The sequence below is a fragment of the Electrona antarctica genome (assembly GCF_951216825.1).
Source record: "Electrona antarctica genome assembly, chromosome: 22".
Lineage (NCBI taxonomy): Eukaryota > Metazoa > Chordata > Actinopteri > Myctophiformes > Myctophidae > Electrona > Electrona antarctica.
The window spans coordinates 29226496-29248995 of record NC_136805.1 but is presented as its reverse complement, the minus strand read 5'-3'; the positions used below and the strand labels follow the sequence as shown (position 1 = coordinate 29248995).

Sequence of the window (22500 nt, the reverse complement as noted above, 5' to 3'; positions counted from 1 at the left end):
CTCTGGACCCTCTTGTGAGGCAAACCAACCTTCCTTCCTTCCTTCCTTCCTTCCTTCCTTCCTTCCTTCCTCCCTCCCTTCCTTCCTTCCTTCCTTCCTGACACAAAGAGCGGGTTACTTTTTAATTACCCCCACCTCCTACCCTACCCCCCCCCCCCCCCCCCCTCCACCTCTGCTCCACACATCTTCCCCCGGCCGGCTCTGTTGTGCCGTTCAAGACAGATGTGGTGCACGCTGGCTGGTGGCGCAATTAACATGCAATTAACACAAATTAAAAGGGCTAACGGTGCGCAGGCATGCTCTCCGAGGAGGAGCGAGCGCCGACCGGGCTCCTTAGCTGTGGGGCAGGAAAGATAAAAGCCTGAATGGAGGGGGGGGGGGGGGGGGGGGGGAGGTGAGAGATGAAGGAAAATATCTAATAATAATACGGTACCCTTTAGATTTGAGAAGCATTTAATCACAGTCTTGACTACGATATATGCTCTGGTGTAAGCCCCGCACCAGCGTAATTCATGCCATTATGTTTTCAGCCCACTCGGCATCTATCGCATGCTTGTCCACCCGTGGAAGGGGGTTCCCTTCCCTTCCCCCGCCTGCCTCTCTGAGCCATTCCTGAGGATTCTTTCATTCTCTTTTCCCTGGCAATGTTTTCTCACCTGATTGGGGATCTGATGCCAGGGGGTGTGGTTCTGTTTCCTTTGTTTAATGTGGGCACGTGAGGCCCCGTTGAGACGGTAACAACAGTGATTAAAACCACTTAAACCCAATATGGTTGAGCGGCGTCCCTCAGGGCTCCATGCTAGTCTCCTTTCTGTGGGGAAAGTTTTCGCTGAAAGAGGCCGATCAGCAATGCTGGTGTTTAAGTGGTTATGGGCTGCACATCTATAAAGTTGAGAGTTAACACTATACTTATGCTAAGGAAAGGATGTGTATACACAGCTTTAGAATCAAAACAACGGGGTGCCGTGAACGTGTATAGGCATCTTTAGCTCTTTTTTATTGATATAAAAAATAATGTATTTATTTATTTTGGTTGGCCTTTCCTTTTTCAGCGTACTCCTTGTGTTTCACGCATGCACACTGCCGCTCACTTCCTTATTATATATCATAGAATCTAGGGCGCTCTCCAAAAGAGCAATGTTCTGTCTTCATTTCTGACTTCAGGAAGCATCTCGTTTGGAATATAAACACTTCTAGAGAGACTTTAGAATAGATGTACCAGCGTGAGGTAAGAACAGAAGATTATGCCTATACCGGTTTTGGGAGGTAACGGAAGGCGGGGATTTTCAGAGTAAAACCTGCCTCATCTGCTGGCACTCTAGCGCCATTATTTTGGAAGAATTCCCCAGCAAAAGAAGTGTTAAATGGTTATTTATTTAGCTTTCCAACTACTTTCACAGTATATACACATTCACACGGCCAACGGTTGAGACCACCGTGCACACAATCAGCTGCTTTTTGCTCAAGGACACTTAAGTTGGAACACGTAGCCTGGGAGATGCCGGGGGATTGAACCGGGAACATTCCGGCTCCCAGGCCACCGCTTGACCTCCCATGGGCTACTGCCACCCCCCCCTGGGTGGAGTTCAGCATTCAGGTGCAGAGGGGGTCTTCCATCCACCTCTAAAGTATTCTCTCTTGTGTGCACCTGCGAGCCAGATGCAACTGTGTGTGTGTGTGTGTGTGTGTGTGTGTGTGTGTGTGTGTGTGTGTGTGTGTGTGTGTGTGTGTGTGTGTGTGTGTGTGTGTGTGTGTGTGTGTGTGTGTGTTGTGTTTGCAGTGCCAGCGCTATGAGTAATGAAGCAGAGAGCCAGAGCTCCGGTCAGTCCTGGGTCTGTCCTAACAACCTTTACCCCCCAAACAGGGCTTAGGATGGGGGGGACAGGAGGGACAATTACCCCTCTGTCTGGAATCATCCATCTGAACTAGTGCACCTAACTCCCATGGCCGTATATAGTCTTCCTGTGTGTGTGTGTGTGTGTGTGTGTGTGTGTGTGTGTGTGTGTGTGTGTGTGTGTGTGTGTGTGTGTGTGTGTGTGTGTGTGTGTGTGTGTGTGTGTGTGTGTGTGTGTGTGTGTGTGTGTGTGTGTGTGTGTGTGTGTGTGTGTGTGTGTGTGTGTGTGTGTGTGTGTGTGTGGACAGAAGGTCGGTGGGGGACTAAGTGCCTCAGTGTGTGCTTTATCATAACAGGGTCCCAGTGTCTGCCATCCTCCAGTGATTGATATGGCCACTTTACTGTTAAACACACACACACACATGCACACGCGTACGTGCGCCACACACACACACAGACACACAGCTGATATTTGCCGTGCAGTTCAGTGGAATCCACGCCTATTCAGCTTGCGTGCGTGTGCCTGCGTGCGCCTGCGTGTGCCTGCGTGCGCGGGTGTGTGCCTGCGTGCACGTGTGTGTGTGTGTGATGTAATGCCATTATCCTCACTTCTCTGTCTCTCCATTTTCTACTGTTCTCTCTTCAATCAGCACTTAGCCTGCATGGCTCTCTGAACTCTCTCTCTCTCTCTCTCTCTTTGTTTTTTCCTGTCTCTCAACCTGCCTCTACCTTCATCCGCCACTCCTCTCCCCTTTCCACCTCCTTTCTCCTTCTCCCCCTCCTCTCTCTCCATCTCTCTCCCCACCACGTCTCAACTCCCCCCCCCCCCCCCCCCCCCCCCTCTCTCTCTCTCTCTCTCTCTCTGTGTGTAAATGTCGCTGCCTTCAGCATTTCTCTCTCATTGATCGCACTAAACCCTGGCAAGTTTAGCTGACATCATCTCTCCATCCCTCCGTCCTCATGTTAGTCTAATTCATTATGTACATGAACTCCTTTGGCTTTGCCCCCCCCTCCCTCCCTCCCTCCCCCCCCTCCCTCCCTCCCTTCTCTCTCTCTCTCTCTCTCTCTCTCTCTCTCTCTCTCTCTCTCTCTCTCTCTCTCTCTCTCTCTCTCTCTCCTCTCTCTGGGTGGGCCTTTGTTTTTGTTCCAATTCTTTCTGTGTAAGCGTTTGAGACAGATGCAGACAGAAGTATCACTAGAACAGTCACTTGTCTTCCACAAAGCACGATGTGTTCTTTTGTCTCTGTCTGTCTGTCTGTCTGTCTGTCTGTCTGTCTGTCTGTCTGTCTGTCTGTCTGTCTGTCTGTCTGTCTGTCTGTCTGTCTGTCTGTCTGTCTGTCTGTCTGTCTGTCTGCCGCACATCCTCTCTCTCTCTCTCTCTCTCTCTCTCTCTCTCTCTCTCTCTCTCTCTCTCTCTCCTCTCTCTCTCTCTCTCTCTCTCTCTCTCTCTCCCTCCCATCCATCATAGCGTGCAAGCGCCGATTGCACAAAGCATCACAGAAACGTTAACTATAACATTTCAGAGATGTCATGGGCCGCTGCATGTCCTCTCCCTGAACTCCGTTTCCCATAAGCCAGTGCACTCTCCTCCGCCCTGCTCTGCTCACACAGGCCCGCCGGCGAATCGTCCCTGGCGACGACATCCACGTCATCGCCGCTGCTCCGATAACGGGGGAGGTTAAATTGAGGTTGTCGCGGTGACACCTCAAAGGGGCCGTCACTCACCGTGGCACCCGGTTTGCAGCAAGGGGTTGTGGGGGATTGGCGGCGGAGGTGCGGCGGGGGGGGGACTGACACTTTGCTGCCGTGATGGACAGAAGTTCACATGGGGTCTGAGAGTGCAGAGCGGAGGGATGCTTATCTCGCTCTCTCTCTGTCTCAATCTTTGTCCTCCTCTCTGTCTCTCCACCTATCCATCGCTGTCTCTCACACGCACGTCCCGCTCTGGCCCTCCGCCGCATCCTCCCTCTCTCTCTCTCTCTCTCTCTGTCTCTTTCTAAATTCACTCCCACTCTCTGCCTCTCCCAAGGCCCTGCTATAATGTATGCTTTGGTCTAGACGTGTCGTAGGTTGTTAAATATGTCTCGGGCTCCGTCTCGGACAGATTCCTTAATCTCCCGGGGCACGCATAGCGGTGCTGCAGGAGCAGGAGAGGGGAATCTCTCCACTTATACGTACCAAAAAAATCCCTGACCCATACACTTAGCTACACGGAGGGAAAGATACAGAGTTTTGGAACAGCTCCCTTTTTGATCCAGCACTACGCCCTGCCCTCCCTTCCCCATCCTTGTTCCACTTATTTTCCCCACCGTGTACTTTATGAATATTTTATTTCCTTGTTCTGTCAATCACTCTCTCTGTTGTCCAGCCTCTGCATGTGTCTTGTTCTCTCCCTCAAAGTTTCCATCGCAGAGAGAGAGAGAGAGAGAAGAGCTCAAACTGAACACGCTCATGTCTAACCTAGACACTTTTTTTTCCTTGTTATTGTTACTTCCAGTGGCGTGCACAGACATTTAGAGGGGCAGGTGCTCAAGTTAAAAAAGGGCACCTTGTGCAGCGCGTGGAACCGGCCGGTTGCCTTAATCTATTTTGGGCGGGAACCCCTTTTGGTGTTAGCATTATGTTATGCTTTAGCTATTGAAAAATAGCAGATCTACAAGCTCATAGCGCGCCACCGAGTGGCGCGCTATGAACTTGTAGGTCTGCTATTTTTGAAAAATCTAAAAAAAGAAAGAAAAAAAAAAGTTTTTTTTTCTTTTTTTTTTCCAAAAGGGCACATTGCCAAAAGGGCAGGGGGTGCTCTAGCACCCCCTAGTGTCTATCTGTGCACGCCACTGACTCTCTGCGTGGATGCAGTGCAGCTTCTGTATAACTGATGTGTTTCTCTCCGGCAGGCAGAGGACGTGGCACAGACAGAAGTCACCCAACAGCTGCACCTGCAGCCCAGCGACTCGTCGGAGAAGCAGCAGCCCAAGAGGTTACACGTCTCCAACATCCCCTTCCGCTTCCGAGACCCGGACCTCAGGCAAATGTTTGGGGTAAGAAGAAAGGCCGCACCGCGGGCATATAGGTTTATATACCTCGTCGTGCGACGTGCCGCGGAAACCGAAAGAGACGATCTACAAGTCTATACAACGCGTCGCGGTGTGATGTGTCGTGAGCTTGTAGATCTGCGGTTTGAGGTCTCCTGACACGGCCGCACAAGCAGACGTAAATCAGGCATCATGATGTGACATCACGTGACATAACGGAGTGCACGCACACGCTGATTCCTCATAATCGGTCAAAATAACACGTAGCTCGCAGCTATGTAGAAGAACGCCTCGCAACAGACCACGTGTCACCGACGCAGTGGAACGATTTCACATGGCTGTATTTTAGCTATTCATCCATGCTAAGCCCCTTATCCCTAAACTACTTTGCCTTTTTTTTTTACTATTTTGACAAACATTTTTGAATACGGTTAAAATAGCCAATCTACAAGCTCACAACGTGTCGATGTAGATCGGCTAGTTGAACTATTCAAAAAATATCTTCAAAATAGTAAAATAAAGGCCAAGTAGTTTAGGGATAGGAGGTTTAGCATGGACGAAAATGGGGCCCAGAGTCTGCGTAAGCAATGCATCTGGTTCATTCAATGTCATTGTGATGTCGACATGACATGACCTTTCCTGGATCAGGGCCCACTTGAAAATCTGGAAAGCGTTCGCGGACCACTTAACACGTTAAGTGGCCAGTTGCCAGATGGGTGGGCCGCATGCATTTTCGGAGCATGTTTATTTCAATAAATCTATTGTGGCAGCTGGATCAATGGAACTAATGTATTGTATACAGTTTCTGGCACTGCCATGGTCATATTACAGTCATACACGCTTGGTTCTCTCTCTCTCTCTCTCTCTCTCTCTCTCTCTCTCTCTCTCTCTCACACGCACACACACATACACACACACTCTCTCTCTCTCTCTCTCTCTCACACACGCACATGCGCGCACACACACACACACACTCACACACACACACACACGCACACACACACACAGTCCATTAAGTGTTTGTTTAATCACCAAGTCTCTTTGATCTTGCGTTACATCATGTGGCACTCGGGGCCGTCCTGTACCCATTAAAGATGGATGCTCCACTCGCACCTTTTTATATAGAAAGCCATAAATAATTAACACCGTTACCTCTCGGTGGCCCCCAACCCAAATTAGAGGGGTCTTATTAATGTTTCATCTGCCGCGCCCGTCCCTTAACTGGTCCTGGGAGGGCTGGGCTGTTTGTGGAGGCACGTCTCCAAAACGCCCTCTGTTGGTATGCGCAAAATACCTCAGCATACCGTATGGCAGAGAGCTGCAGACGGTGTGGGACAGCAAGGACCAACATTTACTTGAGAGCTGTTACTCAACACACAACTCAACACTCGAGATGTTTCGGTGGTTTCTATGAATCCAGCATGAATACACTCATATTATATTTACCAGGTGGACACTAATCTGTCGCTTGGCAACGCGTGCTGCTTCCGCGTTGTGACATCATTGAAATTCAAAAACTCTGCGTTGTGACATCATTGAAATTCAAAAACTCTGTTTATAGACATTACAGAATAGAGAATAGAGACTATAGTGCCCGCCCCGGAAATGAACCATTATTACTTGGGGTTTATGGGGCCGGTTCACAGGCTGCGCAAGTATACTGTCTTCGGCTGCGTACGTCGGTGACACCCTTGGCCAATCAGGGATTGTGAATTGGTTTTGACTGGACAATAGGATTGTTATACTTCTTTGCAACACATCGTAATTTGTGTTAAGTTAATTAGGTGTAAGAACACCTAATTAACAGTTGGAAAGGAAATTTGTTTTCGATTGGTGTACGTTTTATTTTAAATGTTTGTTTCTGGGTTTTGTAGAATCGTTGAAAAGAAGGAGACCTGCGTTGTATATTACTCAGCAAGAATCACAGAATGGGAAAGGCACATAGCAAAACAGACCTCCTTTGTGCAGCGTGCGTAAAGGTTGATCGTCGGTCGATCACTCCAACGACAGAACCCGCCTCAGCAGCAGCCGGAGCACACGCGTCTGGAACGGCACGGCCTGGACACAGGGGTTTCTTCAAGCTTCAACTGATGCTTTCTGATGAAATCTTTAGCTGACGCAAAGTCTTGCAGTTCTACCCGTCGTTCAAACGGCCGCTTCCGCGACGCGCTGGCCCATGGCAAATTGGCACAGCCGATGTGATGCGTCAATTCCCTCTCTGCAGGTGTTATCTGGCTAAGCTCGCCACTTGTAGAATCGTTGAAAAGAAGAAGACCTCAGGATGCGTTGTATATTACTCAGCAAGAATCTTTATTAGTTGCTAAGGAGTCACATTTGAGTTAAATAAAAGTAAACAGAGTTTGGACAGCTTACTTCCATGAGATGACAGTTCGGACATGTGACTGCAGATGGTTGCTTGCACTGCCCCTATAGTTCTGAATATAACGGGTGTGTGTGTGTGTGTGTGTGTGTGTGTGTGTGTGTGTGTGTGTGTGTGTGTGTGTGTGTGTGTGTGTGTGTGTGTGTGTGTGTGTGTGTGTGTGCGTGCGTGCGTGCGTGCGTGCGTGCGTGCGTGCGTGCGTGCGTGCGTGCGTGCGTGCGTGCGTGCGTGCGTGCGTGCGTGCGTGCGTGCGTGCGTGCGTGCGTGCGTGCGTGCGTGTGTGTGTGTGTGTATTTGGTGCATACAATATAAAACATCAGATACATAGATACATTCAGATATAAATAATTTCCTATAGTTTCATCTTTATTTGTTATATTTTATAGAGGGAGGGACAGTAAGTTGACAAGAGTCAACGTACTGCTCACGCACAAGTAGGCCATTCATGTGTGAGCTCGACAGAGCTGGACAGAGTGCATTTCTAGTTATATCTGTTTCCATTTTATGCCCATAAATGGAGTTCTTTGTCAGGCATGCATGCCCAAATATGGAGTCTATGCAGATGTCAGAATGATGTCAGAACAGGCCAGCTCCATATACAGATATAGGGGTGATCAGGTCCAGAGCCCGGGCAGAGGCATTTGTGCTGGTTCTGGACAACGGTGTATCCGACCGACTCGACACTGGGCACAGCACTCCCTGTGGTGGGGTGGAATGCGCGTGTCGAATTTTAAGTCGGCAGGGCGAACGGTTCTCGAGTTACGTGGATTACAGACATACGTACACACACAGAGACTTGGTGCATTTTAATTCTAGACCGGTGTCCGGCTGTAGAGCCCTGAGTCGGTAACGATGGAAGTTGGATCCATTCCCCACCCGCTGTACCCGTGTCAGAGTACCCGTTCCACCCATCTGTCTGTGTCCCTTTTATGCCCATATATGGAGATTTCTGTATCCGTCTCTCTGTGTCCCTTTATTCCTATATATGGAGTTCTGTGTCAGGCATGCCCAAATATGGAGTGTTGTGAACAGGCCAGCTCCATATATGGAGCCTGGGCAGGGGCCTTTTGAGGCGGTTCTGGACAACCGTGGGTCCGACAGACTTCTAGAGTTACGTGCATTACAGACGTACACACGTATACGTACAGACAGACAGAGATGTGGTGCATTTATAGATAGATATAGTGAAAATAGCTGACCTAAAAGCTCACAGCACAGCCCGCCTCATCTTGGAAACGTGTAGATCTGTTATTTTCATTCATACTTGTTGAAGATTTCTGGAAAATCTTTGAATTTGGGGGGAAATACTTACTACTGAATACTTAAAGTGGCACTATATATAACTTTGTTCTAATGAATAAAATGTATTGTTGTAAGTAAGTTAATTCAATATAACTTAATAATACAATCGGGGTGGTTGTATTTTCTCTCCTTGTACTTCTATTGAGACATTTAGACATTTATCACCTAGAACAGTGGTTCCCAAAGTGGGGTCCGGGCACCCCTAGGGGTCCTTGAGGGAGTTCCAGGGGGTCCCCCACTAAATGATAGGTCCGGGCACCCCTAGGGGTCCTTGAGGGAGTTCCAGGGGGTCCCCCACTAAATGATAGGTCCGGGCACCCCTAGGGGTCCTTGAGGGAGTTCCAGGGGGTCCCCCACTAAATGATAGTTTGGAACCAAATGGACCCTTATGGGTCTGTAACTCAGAGAGTGTACAAATGGAACCAAATGGACCCTAACGGGTCCATTTGGTTCCATTTACACACTCTCAGAGTTAAATTAACATTGATTTTACAATATAAATTGGGGGTCCCAGAGATAGAAATGCCATTAAATGGGGGGCCGTAGCCTAATGCATGTCAAACTGGGGGTTCTTTGAATTTAAACGGGTTGAGAAGCACTGCTAGAGCCGTAAAATTCTTCTCTTATGGGGGTCCCTGGAATATATTGTCAATTTGGGGGTATTTTACATGAAAAGGTGTGGGAACCACTGACCTAGACACAGGATCTGACACAGATGTATCCCCTGAGCGAGCAGACAGGCTCTATTAGCTCAATGGTAAAACAAATCAGCACTTTGTAACCGGGTTCAAGTCTGGGGCAGAAGATGAAGGCTGCATAGTGCAGCTTTAAATATTTTTAAAAGCAAGAAGGCTACTTCAGTACTTTAACAGCTTTATTGCCGGATTATAAGATGTTACGGTCACTGCCGATGTTTACAGTTACCTTTGAAGCGTCAAAGCGCCATAATTCTACCTCCTTATGGTGAAAATCCGGCTGAAAATAGTCCCATCGTTTCTGAGCGAGTCGAGACATAACCCACTTCCGCGATCCGATCAACAACAAAGACCCTATAAGCCAGCCAGGATTGCCCCTTGTTCCCTCGTTCACTTTGCATTGGACTCAGTTTCCCAGAAGCCCTTGCAAGCCAGTTATATGTTACGTCATCATCGTCACGATGTCAACGACAAAGCCGAATTTTCATAAAAGTCATTAAAGAACGGCGAATTAAACACATAAAACAAATAGCGGGTTTAGCGTGTTACACAAGGAAAGACAATTAAATAAAAGGCATATTTAGTGGGTTATGCAGTGAAGCTGTTGACTCAAAAGTACTACATTTGACAAAACAACTTTCAGTTGTAGTTGAGTAATATTATTTTGACCGGGAGTATCTACTGCAGGGGTGCCCACACTTATTTGACCTGAGAGCTACTTTCAAAATGACAAGATCTACCCACCCCAAAAAATATTATCCTATTGCTGAAAATAGTTTTTTATCTGAGTTATTACGGCTTACAAAGCCGTAATAGCGGAGCTGGCATTACATAATAAGAAATACACTCTTGGAATGGGAAAAAGGGGGGGGGGGGGAATTTAATTGTTTTTATTTAGGCTACTGATGTTTGTGCGCAACACTCTTGAAAACAAAGTATTGCATTGTGGGTTTGAGCTGACAGGCACTTTTTGATGTCAATCAAGTCACCTTAATTCAAGTGACCAGATGCCTTTTTTAATTGTATATTAGGGTCATGTGGCCATGTGTGTCTACCTGAACAGTCTGTGATCTACTGGTAGATCTTTTGTGCACCCCTGTACTGTGTACTCACTCTAAATCTTGTATTGCCAGTCCTTGCGTGCGACTGCAGAAACCCCATTTGTTTTATAGTAGGGGAGCCTATCACTTTCCGTGATTTTGGAATGTTAATTTTTGGAGACAGCTATATCTTGATTCTTGGGGTTACCAGAATGCCAAAAAAACATGTCTCCAATTTTTTATGTCAGGTTTAGCATGTTTAATTAGCATAATTAGCTAATAAATTGTCAAAAACGGAAATGGCAATAACTTTGCTTCTAGGTAACTTATAAAGGTGATCTAAGAGTCTGAGTCCATGTTTGTGATGTCCAGAAATGCATCTGTTACCATTGTGAAGTCATACAAGCTTTCCTAATTAGCATAATTCCCATAAATTATGCAAAAACGAGGTGAACATCAGCAAATTTGACTAAAATTTACTTTTAGTCAACTTTGAAAGCTTCTCACAGACTCCATGTGTATGTTTACAACTCCAGGAATAATTATCATCCTATGAATAAATCATGCAACCTTTTGTCTATGTAATAATTATGTAATAATCACACCAAAACCAGAAATAGCTATATTTCGTTGCTTTAAGTTAATTAATAAATGTGATCTTACAGACAGTAAGTCTGTTTGTCTAGAAAATATTCTCTTTCCATAACTAGGATATGCAACCTTTCCATTATTAGCTTTATATATATATATATATATATATATATATATATATCCCTCATAAAATAAAGAACAATATGAGAAATGGTCACAGAATTATCACATGATTTTTATTCTAATATTTACAGAAAGTTTTGAAAACACATTTAATTGAAGGGTCTTCGTCATCGTCAATCCCCAACAGATGTGCCTTGTTTACATTACCACACACCTCTAATCATCGGCCCTACACATGCACATCTCAGAGCAGTTCAAATTTTGAGATCGACAAGAACAATGTGATATGCACTGTGATTTCTTGCAGACACATTTTATCAGTTGGGTAATGGTGGCTGGGCCGTGGGTATCCCGTGTTGTGACTGGCACCAGTTGATCTCCCTCAGCCTCCCATCCATTTTTAGTTTCTGGTGGCATCTGTGGGTTAGGTACGTGGTCCTGATCCCATACCATTGCCTGATAATATGCATGGGTAATGGCTTGATTTAATGCTGCTTGTGTAGGTGGCAGCTTCTCGGCTTCTAATTGTTTCTTTGTGAATAACCTCCACCTGAGCTCATCAACATCCACAGGATTTGTACCGGGCTCGTACAGCTGGCAAACAAATGCTTCAATCTTTTTTGACAGTTGTACCCTTCCAGCTAAGAGTGTAACTGTCATAGATGGAATGGCATTGGTACAGGCAATGGGAAAGCCACCATGGATCAAGACATGTTCCCAGTAAGCTGACCACTCCATAGCCACACTGGACAGGAAGACCAAAGAACATAGTGAGATCCATAGTAGTAGTATTTGACCGACGCCAGGGTGGAAAGCCCCTGGCCCCTACCACTTATCATGTGGAAGACAACACACCGATAGGGAAGTGTCAGAAAAACAGTTCTTGTCAGGTATCAGCACCAAAGATGAGCTGACTGTCTTATCTTGCTAAGAAAGCCCTCCAACACTTCCAGGTGAAACCCAATGTTTTTATAATCACGTCAAGGCAGGCTGTCCACTCAAACTCTATCGATGTAAAACATCTCCACAGCGTACAGGAAGAGGCTGACACAAGGATAATCCTGCACAGCCTGGATGCTGTCCGAAGAGGGGCAACACAGCTCTACATTGAGTCCCCTGACACTGATGTCTTTGTTCTTACAATACGACGGTACCATCAGCTGTGCAAGGACATCTATTTCATCACCGGTGTGGGGAACAAAAAACGTATCATCGCTGGAGCCAGTAGTGCAGGCACTGGGTAAAACGAGGACTTCAGCCTTACCAGGGTTCCATGCCGTCTCTGGAGCTGATCAGACAGCTCCAGGGAATTTAACCTGTTGGCCAGGTCTAAACAGGTGTCCTGTGGAGGTGGTATCTGCAGTTGCTACTGTATATACTATGAGCTACAAAAAGGCTCAGTTCTGACGCAGCACGTACCTAACCCACAGATGCCACCAGCAACTGAATATGGATGGGAGGCTGAGGGAGCTCAACTGGTGCCAGTCACAACACGGGATACCCACGGGCCAGCCACCATTACCCAACTGATCAAATGTGTCTGCAAGAAATCACAGTGCATATCACATTGTTCTTGTCGATCTAAAATTTGAACTGCTCTGAGATGTGCATGTGTGGGGCAGATGATTAGAGGTGTGTGGTAAGCAAGGCACATCTGTTGGGGATTGACGATGACGACGAAGATGGAGACCCTTAAATTTTCAAAACTTTCTGTAAATATTAGAATAAACAATCTGATAATTCTGTGACCATTTCCCATATTGTTCTTTCTTGCGACTGCAGGTCGCCTTTAGGAAATTATGGACGGGCCTGCCCCAAAGTTATTAGTTCTCAACAGGCCCGAAAATTAAATTAGATCTCTATATGGAGCTGACCTGTTCTGACATTCCATATGTTGATCTGACCTCATCAAACCCTGTACACTCAAGACACGCTCCATATATGGCCAGTTCAGAATACATTCCATATGTTGATCTGACCCCCCATGCCAAAGCACCAGCACTCGCCCAGCAGTCTGTCATGACCCAGGCAGATATGTTGATCTGACCCCCCATTCCAAAGCACCAGCACTCGCCCAGCCCTTTAGTGCGAGGTCGCTTCTAATATTTTCTAGACATGCAAACAGACTTACACTGTCTGTAAGATCATGCGTATTAATTAACTTAAAGCAAAGAAATACAGCTATTTCTGGTTTTGGTGTGATTATTACATAATTATTACATAGACAAAAGGTTGCATGATTTATTCATAGGATGATAATTATTCCTGGAGTTGTAAACATACACTTGAAGTCTGTGAGAAGCTTTCAAAGTTGACTAAAAGTAAAACATGCAGCAATTTGCTGATGTTCACCTCGTTTTTGCATAATGTATGGCAATTATGCTAATTAGGAAAGGTTGTATGACTTCACAATGGTAACAGATGAATATCTGGACATCACAAACATGGACTCAGACTCTTAGATCACCTTTATAAGTTACCTAGAAGCAAAGTTATTGCCATTTCCGTTTTTGACAATTTATTAGCTAATTATGCTAATTAAACATGCTAAACCTGACATAAAAAATTGGAGACATGTTTTTTTGGCATTCTGGTAACCCCAAGAATCAAGATATACCTGTCTCCAAAAATTAACATTCCAAAATCACGGGCATCAAAATTTGATTGATAGGCTCCCCTACTATTAGATTCGCTATCCAAATAATCACACTGCAGCAGCGTTTCTTTCCTCAGCGCCCTAAATGTCTGCTCTCCCTCCCTGTACCAATTGGAAAGTTTAGATAGCGTCAACATGGAACTGCTGTGCCGTGCTTATGAAATCCGGTGACACATTTAAAACACCAGCGCAGCGGCTTTTCTGCTGGTCTATATACAACAACACACACAACTTAGCCTGATTCTGCATGTTTGATTGCCAGGAGAGAGAGAGAGAGAGAGAGAGAGAGAGAGAGAGAGAGAGAGAGAGAGAGAGAGAGAGAGAATGAATGTAAGATGATGATGACGGAGAGAGAGACCGACAGACAGAGAGAATGTGGTACGATGGGACAACAAGAACTCATAGCAGGGTAGTGAAAGCCCTATTCCCAGATGCCTCTGGATGCACACATCATGGAAATCAAGTCCTCTGTGTGTGTGTGCGTGTGTGTGTGTGTGTGTGTGTGTGTGTGTGTGTGTGTGTGTGTGTGTGTGTGTTGGTCGGTCGAGCTTGTTAAGATACAGCAAGGGTGTAGCTGGAGTGTTTACTGATGTTAGAGTGCACACACACTTGTACTCTCTCACACACACACACACACACACACACACACACACACACACACACACACACACACACACACACACACACACACACACACACACACACAATTCACCGGCGTAAACCCTGGCGCTAACATTTAATATAATAGGAGGCTGGAGATTTATCCCCCTGCTCAAATGGAGTGGAACATCTGTTCCCTCTGGCTCTTTGTTCCAGAGAAAGGGAGTCTGTCCCTTTGCCTCTCCCCAGCCACGGAGCCCTTGATGCGGGCAGCGCATGGGGGATGGAAGGGTCCCGTCAGTGGAGACACAATTAATGGGATTCCTCAGCACGGTTAAAAGGGAGTTTATCCTCATTAGGTGTGTGTAGGGTGACAGCTCCGGTTAGGAGTGGTTTGTGTGTGTGTGTGTGTGTGTGTGTGCGTGCACTCGTGCGTCCGTGCGTCCGTGCGCACGTTTGTTCACTCACTCGCTTGAGAGAGAGAGAGAGAGAGAGAACTCAAGAGAGTGAGTGCATGTGTCTGTGGAGGACTGCGAGTCTTAACTCCCTTCCAACAATCCCCAGTCACTTAGGAAGGTCTCCAAGGCAGCCAGCGCTACACCACAATTAACCAGTGACAACCAGTATAGTAAAGGAGTGGGGGGACAGGAGAAAGAAAGCAGCGAGAAAGGCAGAGAACAGAAGAGAAACGTATTAGAAGAGACAGACAATCTGGTAGCACTCACTACAATCAACGATGCTCAGGGGGCGTCCAACCCTGTTAACAGTGGGGTCACAAAAGACGAAAGGCCCAAATCGCTCTGCCCCAGGAGAGCTGCAACACCAGAAAAGTTTGCCCGGCGCTTCCAAGGCAAAGTTTGGAAACTAATGCTGACTTCTGGACTCGTGACTCGTGATGTGAGTTTGTGTGTCACTTCAATGGAGCAGTTTAGCAGTTTGTCCAACTTGGTGCTTTTCTCCTGGGAGAGGAGCGTGCGCACGCCACACGCACGTACTACACGCACGTACTACACGCACGCACGCACGCACGCACGCACGCACGCACGCACGCACACACACATATAAATGCAACTCCTCTTCACTGCTAATCGCCTGGCCTTGACGAGTAATGGCAGCGGGCAGAGCAGTGGCACTGCAGTCCAGATTCCATCTTGGCTTAGCCTTCGCCACAATAGGCTGCCGCGATACTCTCTCCTCCATTCACTTTAAATGGGCCTTTGAGCAACCGGCTCAATCTGCCATTATGGTTCCGCTAGACTACCACCACAATGCAAACAAAGGCAATAGGCGAAGGCATTACAGCAAATGGAATCTTGTGTCATTTCAGCAAAAGCCGTAATAGAAAAGCAATACCACAGCATTAAACAAAGCCATATAAGGGAAGTTCAATAGGTCTTTCTCTCTGAATTGCGCAATGATCCCCAGTAATACTCCCTGAATCCACTCCCCAAGTCCAGAATCACAATGCCCTCGTGTTGTGTGTGGTTCGTTGCTGCAACACAGATTCATAAAAAAGGAAAACTAAGGCCTTGGGAAAGGAATAAAACTGAGGGTTCATTACCCAACCTTATTTGAGTTTAATTCATAATTAGAAAAACACATTTGGAGGGAAATTACTAAGCTGGGGAAGAGGGGTTTAATGGTAGAATGATAATTGGCATTCACAGCACCAGTTCACTGATTCAATTCTCTCATTCTCAAGACGTGGCTGAAATCTCTAATCTACGATCGCACCTCCAATATCACTTTGCGAGAAAGGGGCTGGGACCACAATTCCCAGCATGCACTGCAGGTAGTCCCTTAGCCACAGCCCTTAATGCTAATTTGCTTAGTTTACAGTAAGCACACGATAGCGCTCCTTCTCAAGCAACAGGGAAGCAAATGCCGGTCTGACCGCATGTCAGTATCTGTGGGTTTAGCCCCCGTTCATAAATTCCATGTAATTATTTCTGATGCACGGAACCAAAAGGTGTGCCACTGGATCCAGCTGGGCTATAGTGGTTTAAGGGCCCTGTTCATTTAGCCCCTCACAGAGTGAAACTGACAACCTGATATGCAGTACTGCTGCCGTCCCCTGAGCCCCAGCTATGTTTAATTAATAAGCAGGCACTTAGTGAGGCAGCCGCAAGAGGGTCCTTACTGTCACACTCCCAGAGGTAGGGGTCCTAAATGAGTCATTAGACACACATACACATGCACTCACTCGCACGCTCAGACCTGTGCGTGCCACACACGCGACACGTGCACATGCACGCACGTACGCATGCATGCACTAATACTTACAGTATGACCTACCTCAGCAGAGAGTGTGCGTGTGCGCGAGCACGTACATTTTTGTGGTGAACGCCGGGGGTTGGGTTTTGTGCTAATGGAGTTTTAATGATACCTGCTCCTGTCTAATCACCTGTTTCTAGAAGCTTCCAGCTTTCCAGGTACCCGGCATTCCAAGCAAGGGGAATTCTTATTTTAATGTCTCGTGTTTCGTGGCTACACTCTCATTCTCCCACCCAATTATTCCACACGGCTCCATTGTACTCACAACAGCCTGCTCCCGTGCGCTTCGCCTCTGAGGAGGCAAGTTGTAATTATAATCCAAAACCAGGTAATTTACATCAAAATATCGGCGCTGAAAATGGAGCCATTTTCCGGCGAGCGGCGGGGCCGTTAGCAAAGCCTCTTAGTTTCCATTGCCTTCGTCGCCCCTTGCTACCGGTGTGAGTGTGTTTATTAAGGTGATTAGGGTCTGTTTGTTTAGGATAGAGGGGAACGGGAGCGATGGATGTCAAAGGTCTTTCTACCATTAAACACACAGAGACGCACGCACACACACACACACACACACACACACACACACACACACACACACACACACACACACACACACACACACACACACACACACACACACACACACACACACGAATGCAAGCTCTCCAGGCCTATTAGAGGTAAATCTGAACAGCCAGCGTTTCCGCTCGGTGTTTGTGCAGAGCAGCCCTTCAGCGCTGCTGCCCTCAGAGTGCCGTGCAGCCGCTGCCATGTTAAGCTGCTGTGTTGTGGTGGGGGGGTGGGGGGGGGTACGGGGGGGGGTGTAGACGCTGATTTACACCTCTTTCTCCTCCGCTGGAAAACAAGCTCTAATTTGGACTAATGGAGACGACTGTATCCTCTGCTACATGCAGCTGTCTCAGCCCCAGTGCTACTATATGGGTACGGAGGGAGGGAGGGAGAGAGAGGGGGAGGGAGAGAGAGAGAGAGAGAGAGAGAGAGAGAGAGAGAGAGAGAGAGAGAGAGAGAGAGAGAGAGAGGGGAAGAAGTAAAGGCAAAACAACGAGAGAGAGCGGCCAAGAGAGAAAGAGTGAGAGAGGAAAAAGTTAAAAGAACGAGAGAGTGAACTCGAGTGAGTGAGAGAGAGAGAGTGTGTGTGTGTGTGTGTGTGTGTGGGGGGGGGGTTGTCTGTACGAAAAGACAAGCTGGAGTTTTTTTTCCTGAAACCGAATGATAGATCAAGAAAGGGGGGCGGGGGGTGGAGGCCACACAGCAACATCCTGAGTTTTAATTGGACCCTTAACACTCTCTGCTTACTTGAAGTACACTAAGAATTTTGCAGTGTAGTTGGTAAAAAACAAAAAGTCAGGGAAGATTTCTTTCTGTCATTTCTTTGTGGAGTTTGTGCGTGTGTTTGCGTGCATGTGCGTGTGTTTGTGTGTGTCTGTCTGTGCGTGTGTCTGTTTGTGTGCATGCGTGCGCTAGTGCTGGGCTTGGCCTGACAGGGTAATTAGTCCTAATGAAATAATGCAGCTATTGTGGACAACAATTAAAGGTAGCTGTCATGCTGCTCATTAGGCTGAGTGGAGGGCCGCATTCATTCGCCTCTATTCTTAATGATCTGATGCTGCCGGCACGCCCGCTGTATTGAACGCTCTGCCGTTTCATCCCACCCTCAAAGGCACATTACGTTGTGTCTCTCTCTGTCTCTCTAAAGGTATAACCTGCACAGGCTACCCATGGGGAGGAGGATGAGAGCTATAAAAAACAAGCGTGGAGAGAAAACAGAGGTATAGATGGGAAGGGAGGGGCCGCGCGCGCAGCGGCTGTAAACGACTTGTTCAGTGGGCCGTGTGGAGGCTTTCTCATCGGGACTGTCTCCGCGCGGGCACAGACAGACAGGCAGACAGGCAGGCAGGCAGGCAGGCAGGCAGGCAGGCAGACAGACAGACAGACAGACAGACAGACAGAGAGCTCCTCTCCCTGCTTATGAGCTCTCTGCTGATTCTTCCTGTTGTCTGCAACCCTAAAGTCCCACGCTACCAAAGTGACACGCACATGCGTGCGCACATGTGTGCGCACTCACGCACGCGCGCACACACACACACACACACACACACACACACACACACACACACACACACACACACACACACACACACACACACACACACACACACACACACACACACACACACACACCCACCCACACACACAAGCCTACCTATTCACCCTGATGGGTGACACAACCATTGCAATGTGTGGCTATATTCAGGTTATGCACATATATAGATCGCTGTGTGTGACTGTACAACAGGGTGTCACCCATCAGGGTGAATAGGTAGGCTTGTGGTGTTTGTGTGTGTGTGCGTGTGTGTGTGTGTGTGCGTGCGTGTGTGTGTGTGTGTGTGTGTGTGTGTGTGTGTGTGTGTGTGTGTGTGTGTGTGTGTGTGTGTGTGTGTGTGTGTGTGTGTGTGTGTGTGTGTGTGTGTGTGTGTGTGTGTGTGTGTGTGTGCGTGCGTGCGTGCGTGCGTGCGTGCGTGTGTGTGCGTGCCAGACAGCGATGTTAACCCTCTTCTCTTCAGTCGAGGGTGCTGTTGGTGCACACAGAGGTGCATGTTGTGTGACTGTGACCTTGCATTTGCTCCGCTGCCTGCACCATGTTTATTTATTTATTGAAATAAAGTGCTGGATTCAAGGCCTGGGTATCCAGTACAGAATGTGGAGAACGAGGCTGGGCATTACCATACGCCCCACCACCAAGTTAGCTGTGTTGTGCACTGTGGGGACCCCGCTATGGCCTGGAGTAGTGCAAGCTCCACCGCCAACTACTGATAAACCACGTAGTATTTAGACTAGGCTAGACTAGATTAGGCTTTCACACTGACAACAGTAACCACAGTGAAGGTACCAAAAGATTATACAATATGAAATGCATTCGTTTTGCAGTAACGTCAGCCGCTACCCACCTAAACCCTATTTACTTCATCGCACTACGAATAGCGAAAATAGCCCCTTGTACCATCTGTCGGGATCTGTCTCCGCTTGTGTTTTGTTTTGTAGATAGTGATATTTGTCCTGTTTTTCTGTGGTGTGCTTAGGTTTTTCACTGTTGTGTTCATTTGTGTTAGGGTTAGTTATTTTTGTAGTAATGTTTATAGTCTTTTCTGTTTTCATTTGTCCCTGTTCCCTGTCTTCAAGTGTCTTGTTGCCTTATATGTGATTAGTTACGTTTTTCCACCTGTGTCCTGTTAGTCCCTTAGCCAATCGTGCCTTAATAGGCCTATCTCACAGCTTTCCACGCCCACTTCCGGTAAATAGTGGTGTCATTTAACATTAGCATTTACACGTTTTTTTCTCTGGAGAATCTAAGTACATTTTCTAATGTAAAAATGTGACAGACCAATATTATTATGAAGCAAACAAGATGGTAAATCAGCTCGAACAGATAGAACAAACCTTACCTTGAGAAAACAAAAGTTGTAGACTTCTTAAATTACCTCTGTTAACATGTAGCGTCTATGGAGTGACGTCACGCTATCACCACTAACCCCGAAAGGGGGCGTATTAAGGGGGCGGGGAAATTCTGTGAGATAGGCTTATTGTCTGCCAGGCTTGCCTGTGTCCATGTTTGAATGTGTTCTTTGCCGTATTGTAATCTCTATATCTCCGTGTTTAGTGTTCTATATTTAGTGACTTGTAGTGTAGTGTTCATTCGTGACTTTATTCTGCCTGTATATCTGGTATGTTTTGATTCTTTGCTTGTGAGTACCAGGGTTGAATATTTGCCATTGAACTGTTTTATGTTGTCTTGTCTTGAAGTTGTTTTAAAACCTTGTTTCAACGCATCTGAGTAACTCTGCGTTTGGGTCCTAAATCCATTCCCAAGCACACAATGCACCGCGATGCAACGTGTTGTGGGATTGGTGCCATGCCATTTTAGATTATTATTTTATTTTTATTTTTCACATTTTCGCCAATAATGCCCAAAATAGGGACCCCGGGAGGAGGATAAATGATATTGAGGACGTGGCTCTCGCTCACCCATTCCACTGTCAGAACTTAGTTAACAATTAGACCGTATTAGACCGTTCCTCACCCAGGAATCAGCCCAGCTCCTAATCCAGACAACAGTCTTGTCAAAACTCGACTATTGTAACTCCCTCCTTACTGGCCTACCGGCATGTGCACTTAAGCCTCTCCAACTGATCCAAAATGCCGCAGCTCGCTTGGTCTTCAACCAGCCAAAATTCTCACATGTCTCCCCCCTGCTCCGCTCCCTCCACTGGCTCCTGGTCGCTGCCCGCACAGAATACAAAACTCTGATGCTGGCATTCAAAGCAACCAAAGGTATGGCTCCCCCATATCTTGCAAGTATGATTGAACCCTACAAACCCTCCCGCGCACTCAGATCAGCCAACGCAGGGAAGCTGGAAGTACCCTCACTAAAAACGCCGGGACAACGCTCAACACGTCCCAAACTCTTCTCCCTTCTGGCTCCAAAACTGTGGAATGCACTTCCCGTTGCAGTCAGAACTGCAGCATCACTCCCAATCTTCCGCCGTAGTCTGAAAACCCACTTTTCAGACTCCATCATGGCCCATAGCACTTAGATAGCATTTCTGTAGACTTAGATATCATTTGATACAGACTTATAGCATGTTATGTAGACAGCACTATAATTGCATTGTATGTAGTCATAGCACATCATAGTACATATGTATAGCATAGTATAGTATATAGTTTATATGTATAGTTTCATTATATAGATATTCCACTGTTACGTTCTTAGCTTACGGTACGCATGTTTCATGATAAATGCGTTTTTATGTGATGTATTCCCATGCTTTTTTGTTCTTGCTTAATGTAAGTCGCTCTGGATTAAGAGCGTCTGCTAAATGCCTAAATTGTAAATTGTAAAATTGTAAATTGTAACAATAAAAGGCAACATTGTTCGTTTACAAGCCAATATTAACCAACCACCAGTCAATCGGATAGTGCTCAATGATGTTAGCTGGCCGCTAGGTGGTTGTGTGTCACTGCAGTACCAGTTTTGGGCTCATTGTTATCCCCCACTTTTGTTGTTTCTACCCCTCTCCGCTTATGATGCACAAAGCATCTTCTCGCGGAAACTCGGACACTGTCTGTTTTACCCGGCAGAAGTTCAGTGCTGCGTCAACACCTCGGCATTTTCATTGCTTCTCATAAAGTGCATTTACAAGAAGACCCGTACGGTGTTGTTTTAACCCATTTTGGGTGGGAACCCCTTTTGGTGTTAGCTTTATGTTATGCTTTAGCTATTGAAAAATAGCAGATCTACAAGCTCATAGCACGCCACCGAGTGGCGCGCTACGAGCTTGTAGGTCTGCTATTTTTGAAAAATCGAAGAACGACTGACATAGAAACAGCTTTTTCAGAAAACGGTCAGGATGTAGAAGACATTTTTAGAATCTGATCTCAGGTCAGAATGGGTTAAGGTATAGTGGCAGACAGACAGACGGGCAGGCAGGTTCGTTCAGATCAGCCCGTGCTCACATGGATCTTATGAGGGCTATATGAGGGTGAGAGGCGTGTGACAGAATGTAAGGATACATCACTGCATGCTGTGTTTTCTTTTAGGCATAATTAGACCCCTGGTATGCCTTGGGGCCGTTTACCGATTGCACGACGAGGCTCTGTAAAGGCTCCGTAAAGCCGTGACAAAAATACCGAGTCGTGTTCCTCGGCTCACGCGCAGAGCGGCATGCCGTCGCTGTCAACTGTTTTTCTCCGCCGTAAATTAACGCCCTACCTCATCATATAGTACAAGAATGTTGCACGAAAGTAGTGAAAATGGGAGATCTACAAGCTGAGAGAATAGTACTGCCGTAGCAGACAACCCGCAGCACTACAGGTTCAAACAAAATCCTTATAGGTACAAGGCTCGAAGATATAAGTAGAGGTGAAGAAAATGCCAGCACTCATTGTATGTCCTTTTAC

The 22500-nt window shown here is 46.8% G+C and overlaps 1 protein-coding gene across 1 annotated transcript in view; it reads left to right on the top strand.

Annotated features, from left to right (window-relative positions):
* Nucleotides 1–1213: 1213 nt before the first annotated feature.
* The window catches only part of LOC306915076 (RNA binding protein fox-1 homolog 3-like), a gene marked incomplete at both ends in the record, with an annotated part of 61734 nt that continues 40447 nt past the window's right edge, over nucleotides 1214–22500 (top strand). The window contains 3 exons of the mRNA XM_079492321.1: nucleotides 1214–1228; nucleotides 3446–3511; nucleotides 4729–4872. Of these exons, the coding sequence (XP_079348447.1) occupies nucleotides 1214–1228; nucleotides 3446–3511; nucleotides 4729–4872 (225 nt within the window). The remainder of the gene's footprint in view (nucleotides 1229–3445; nucleotides 3512–4728; nucleotides 4873–22500) is intronic.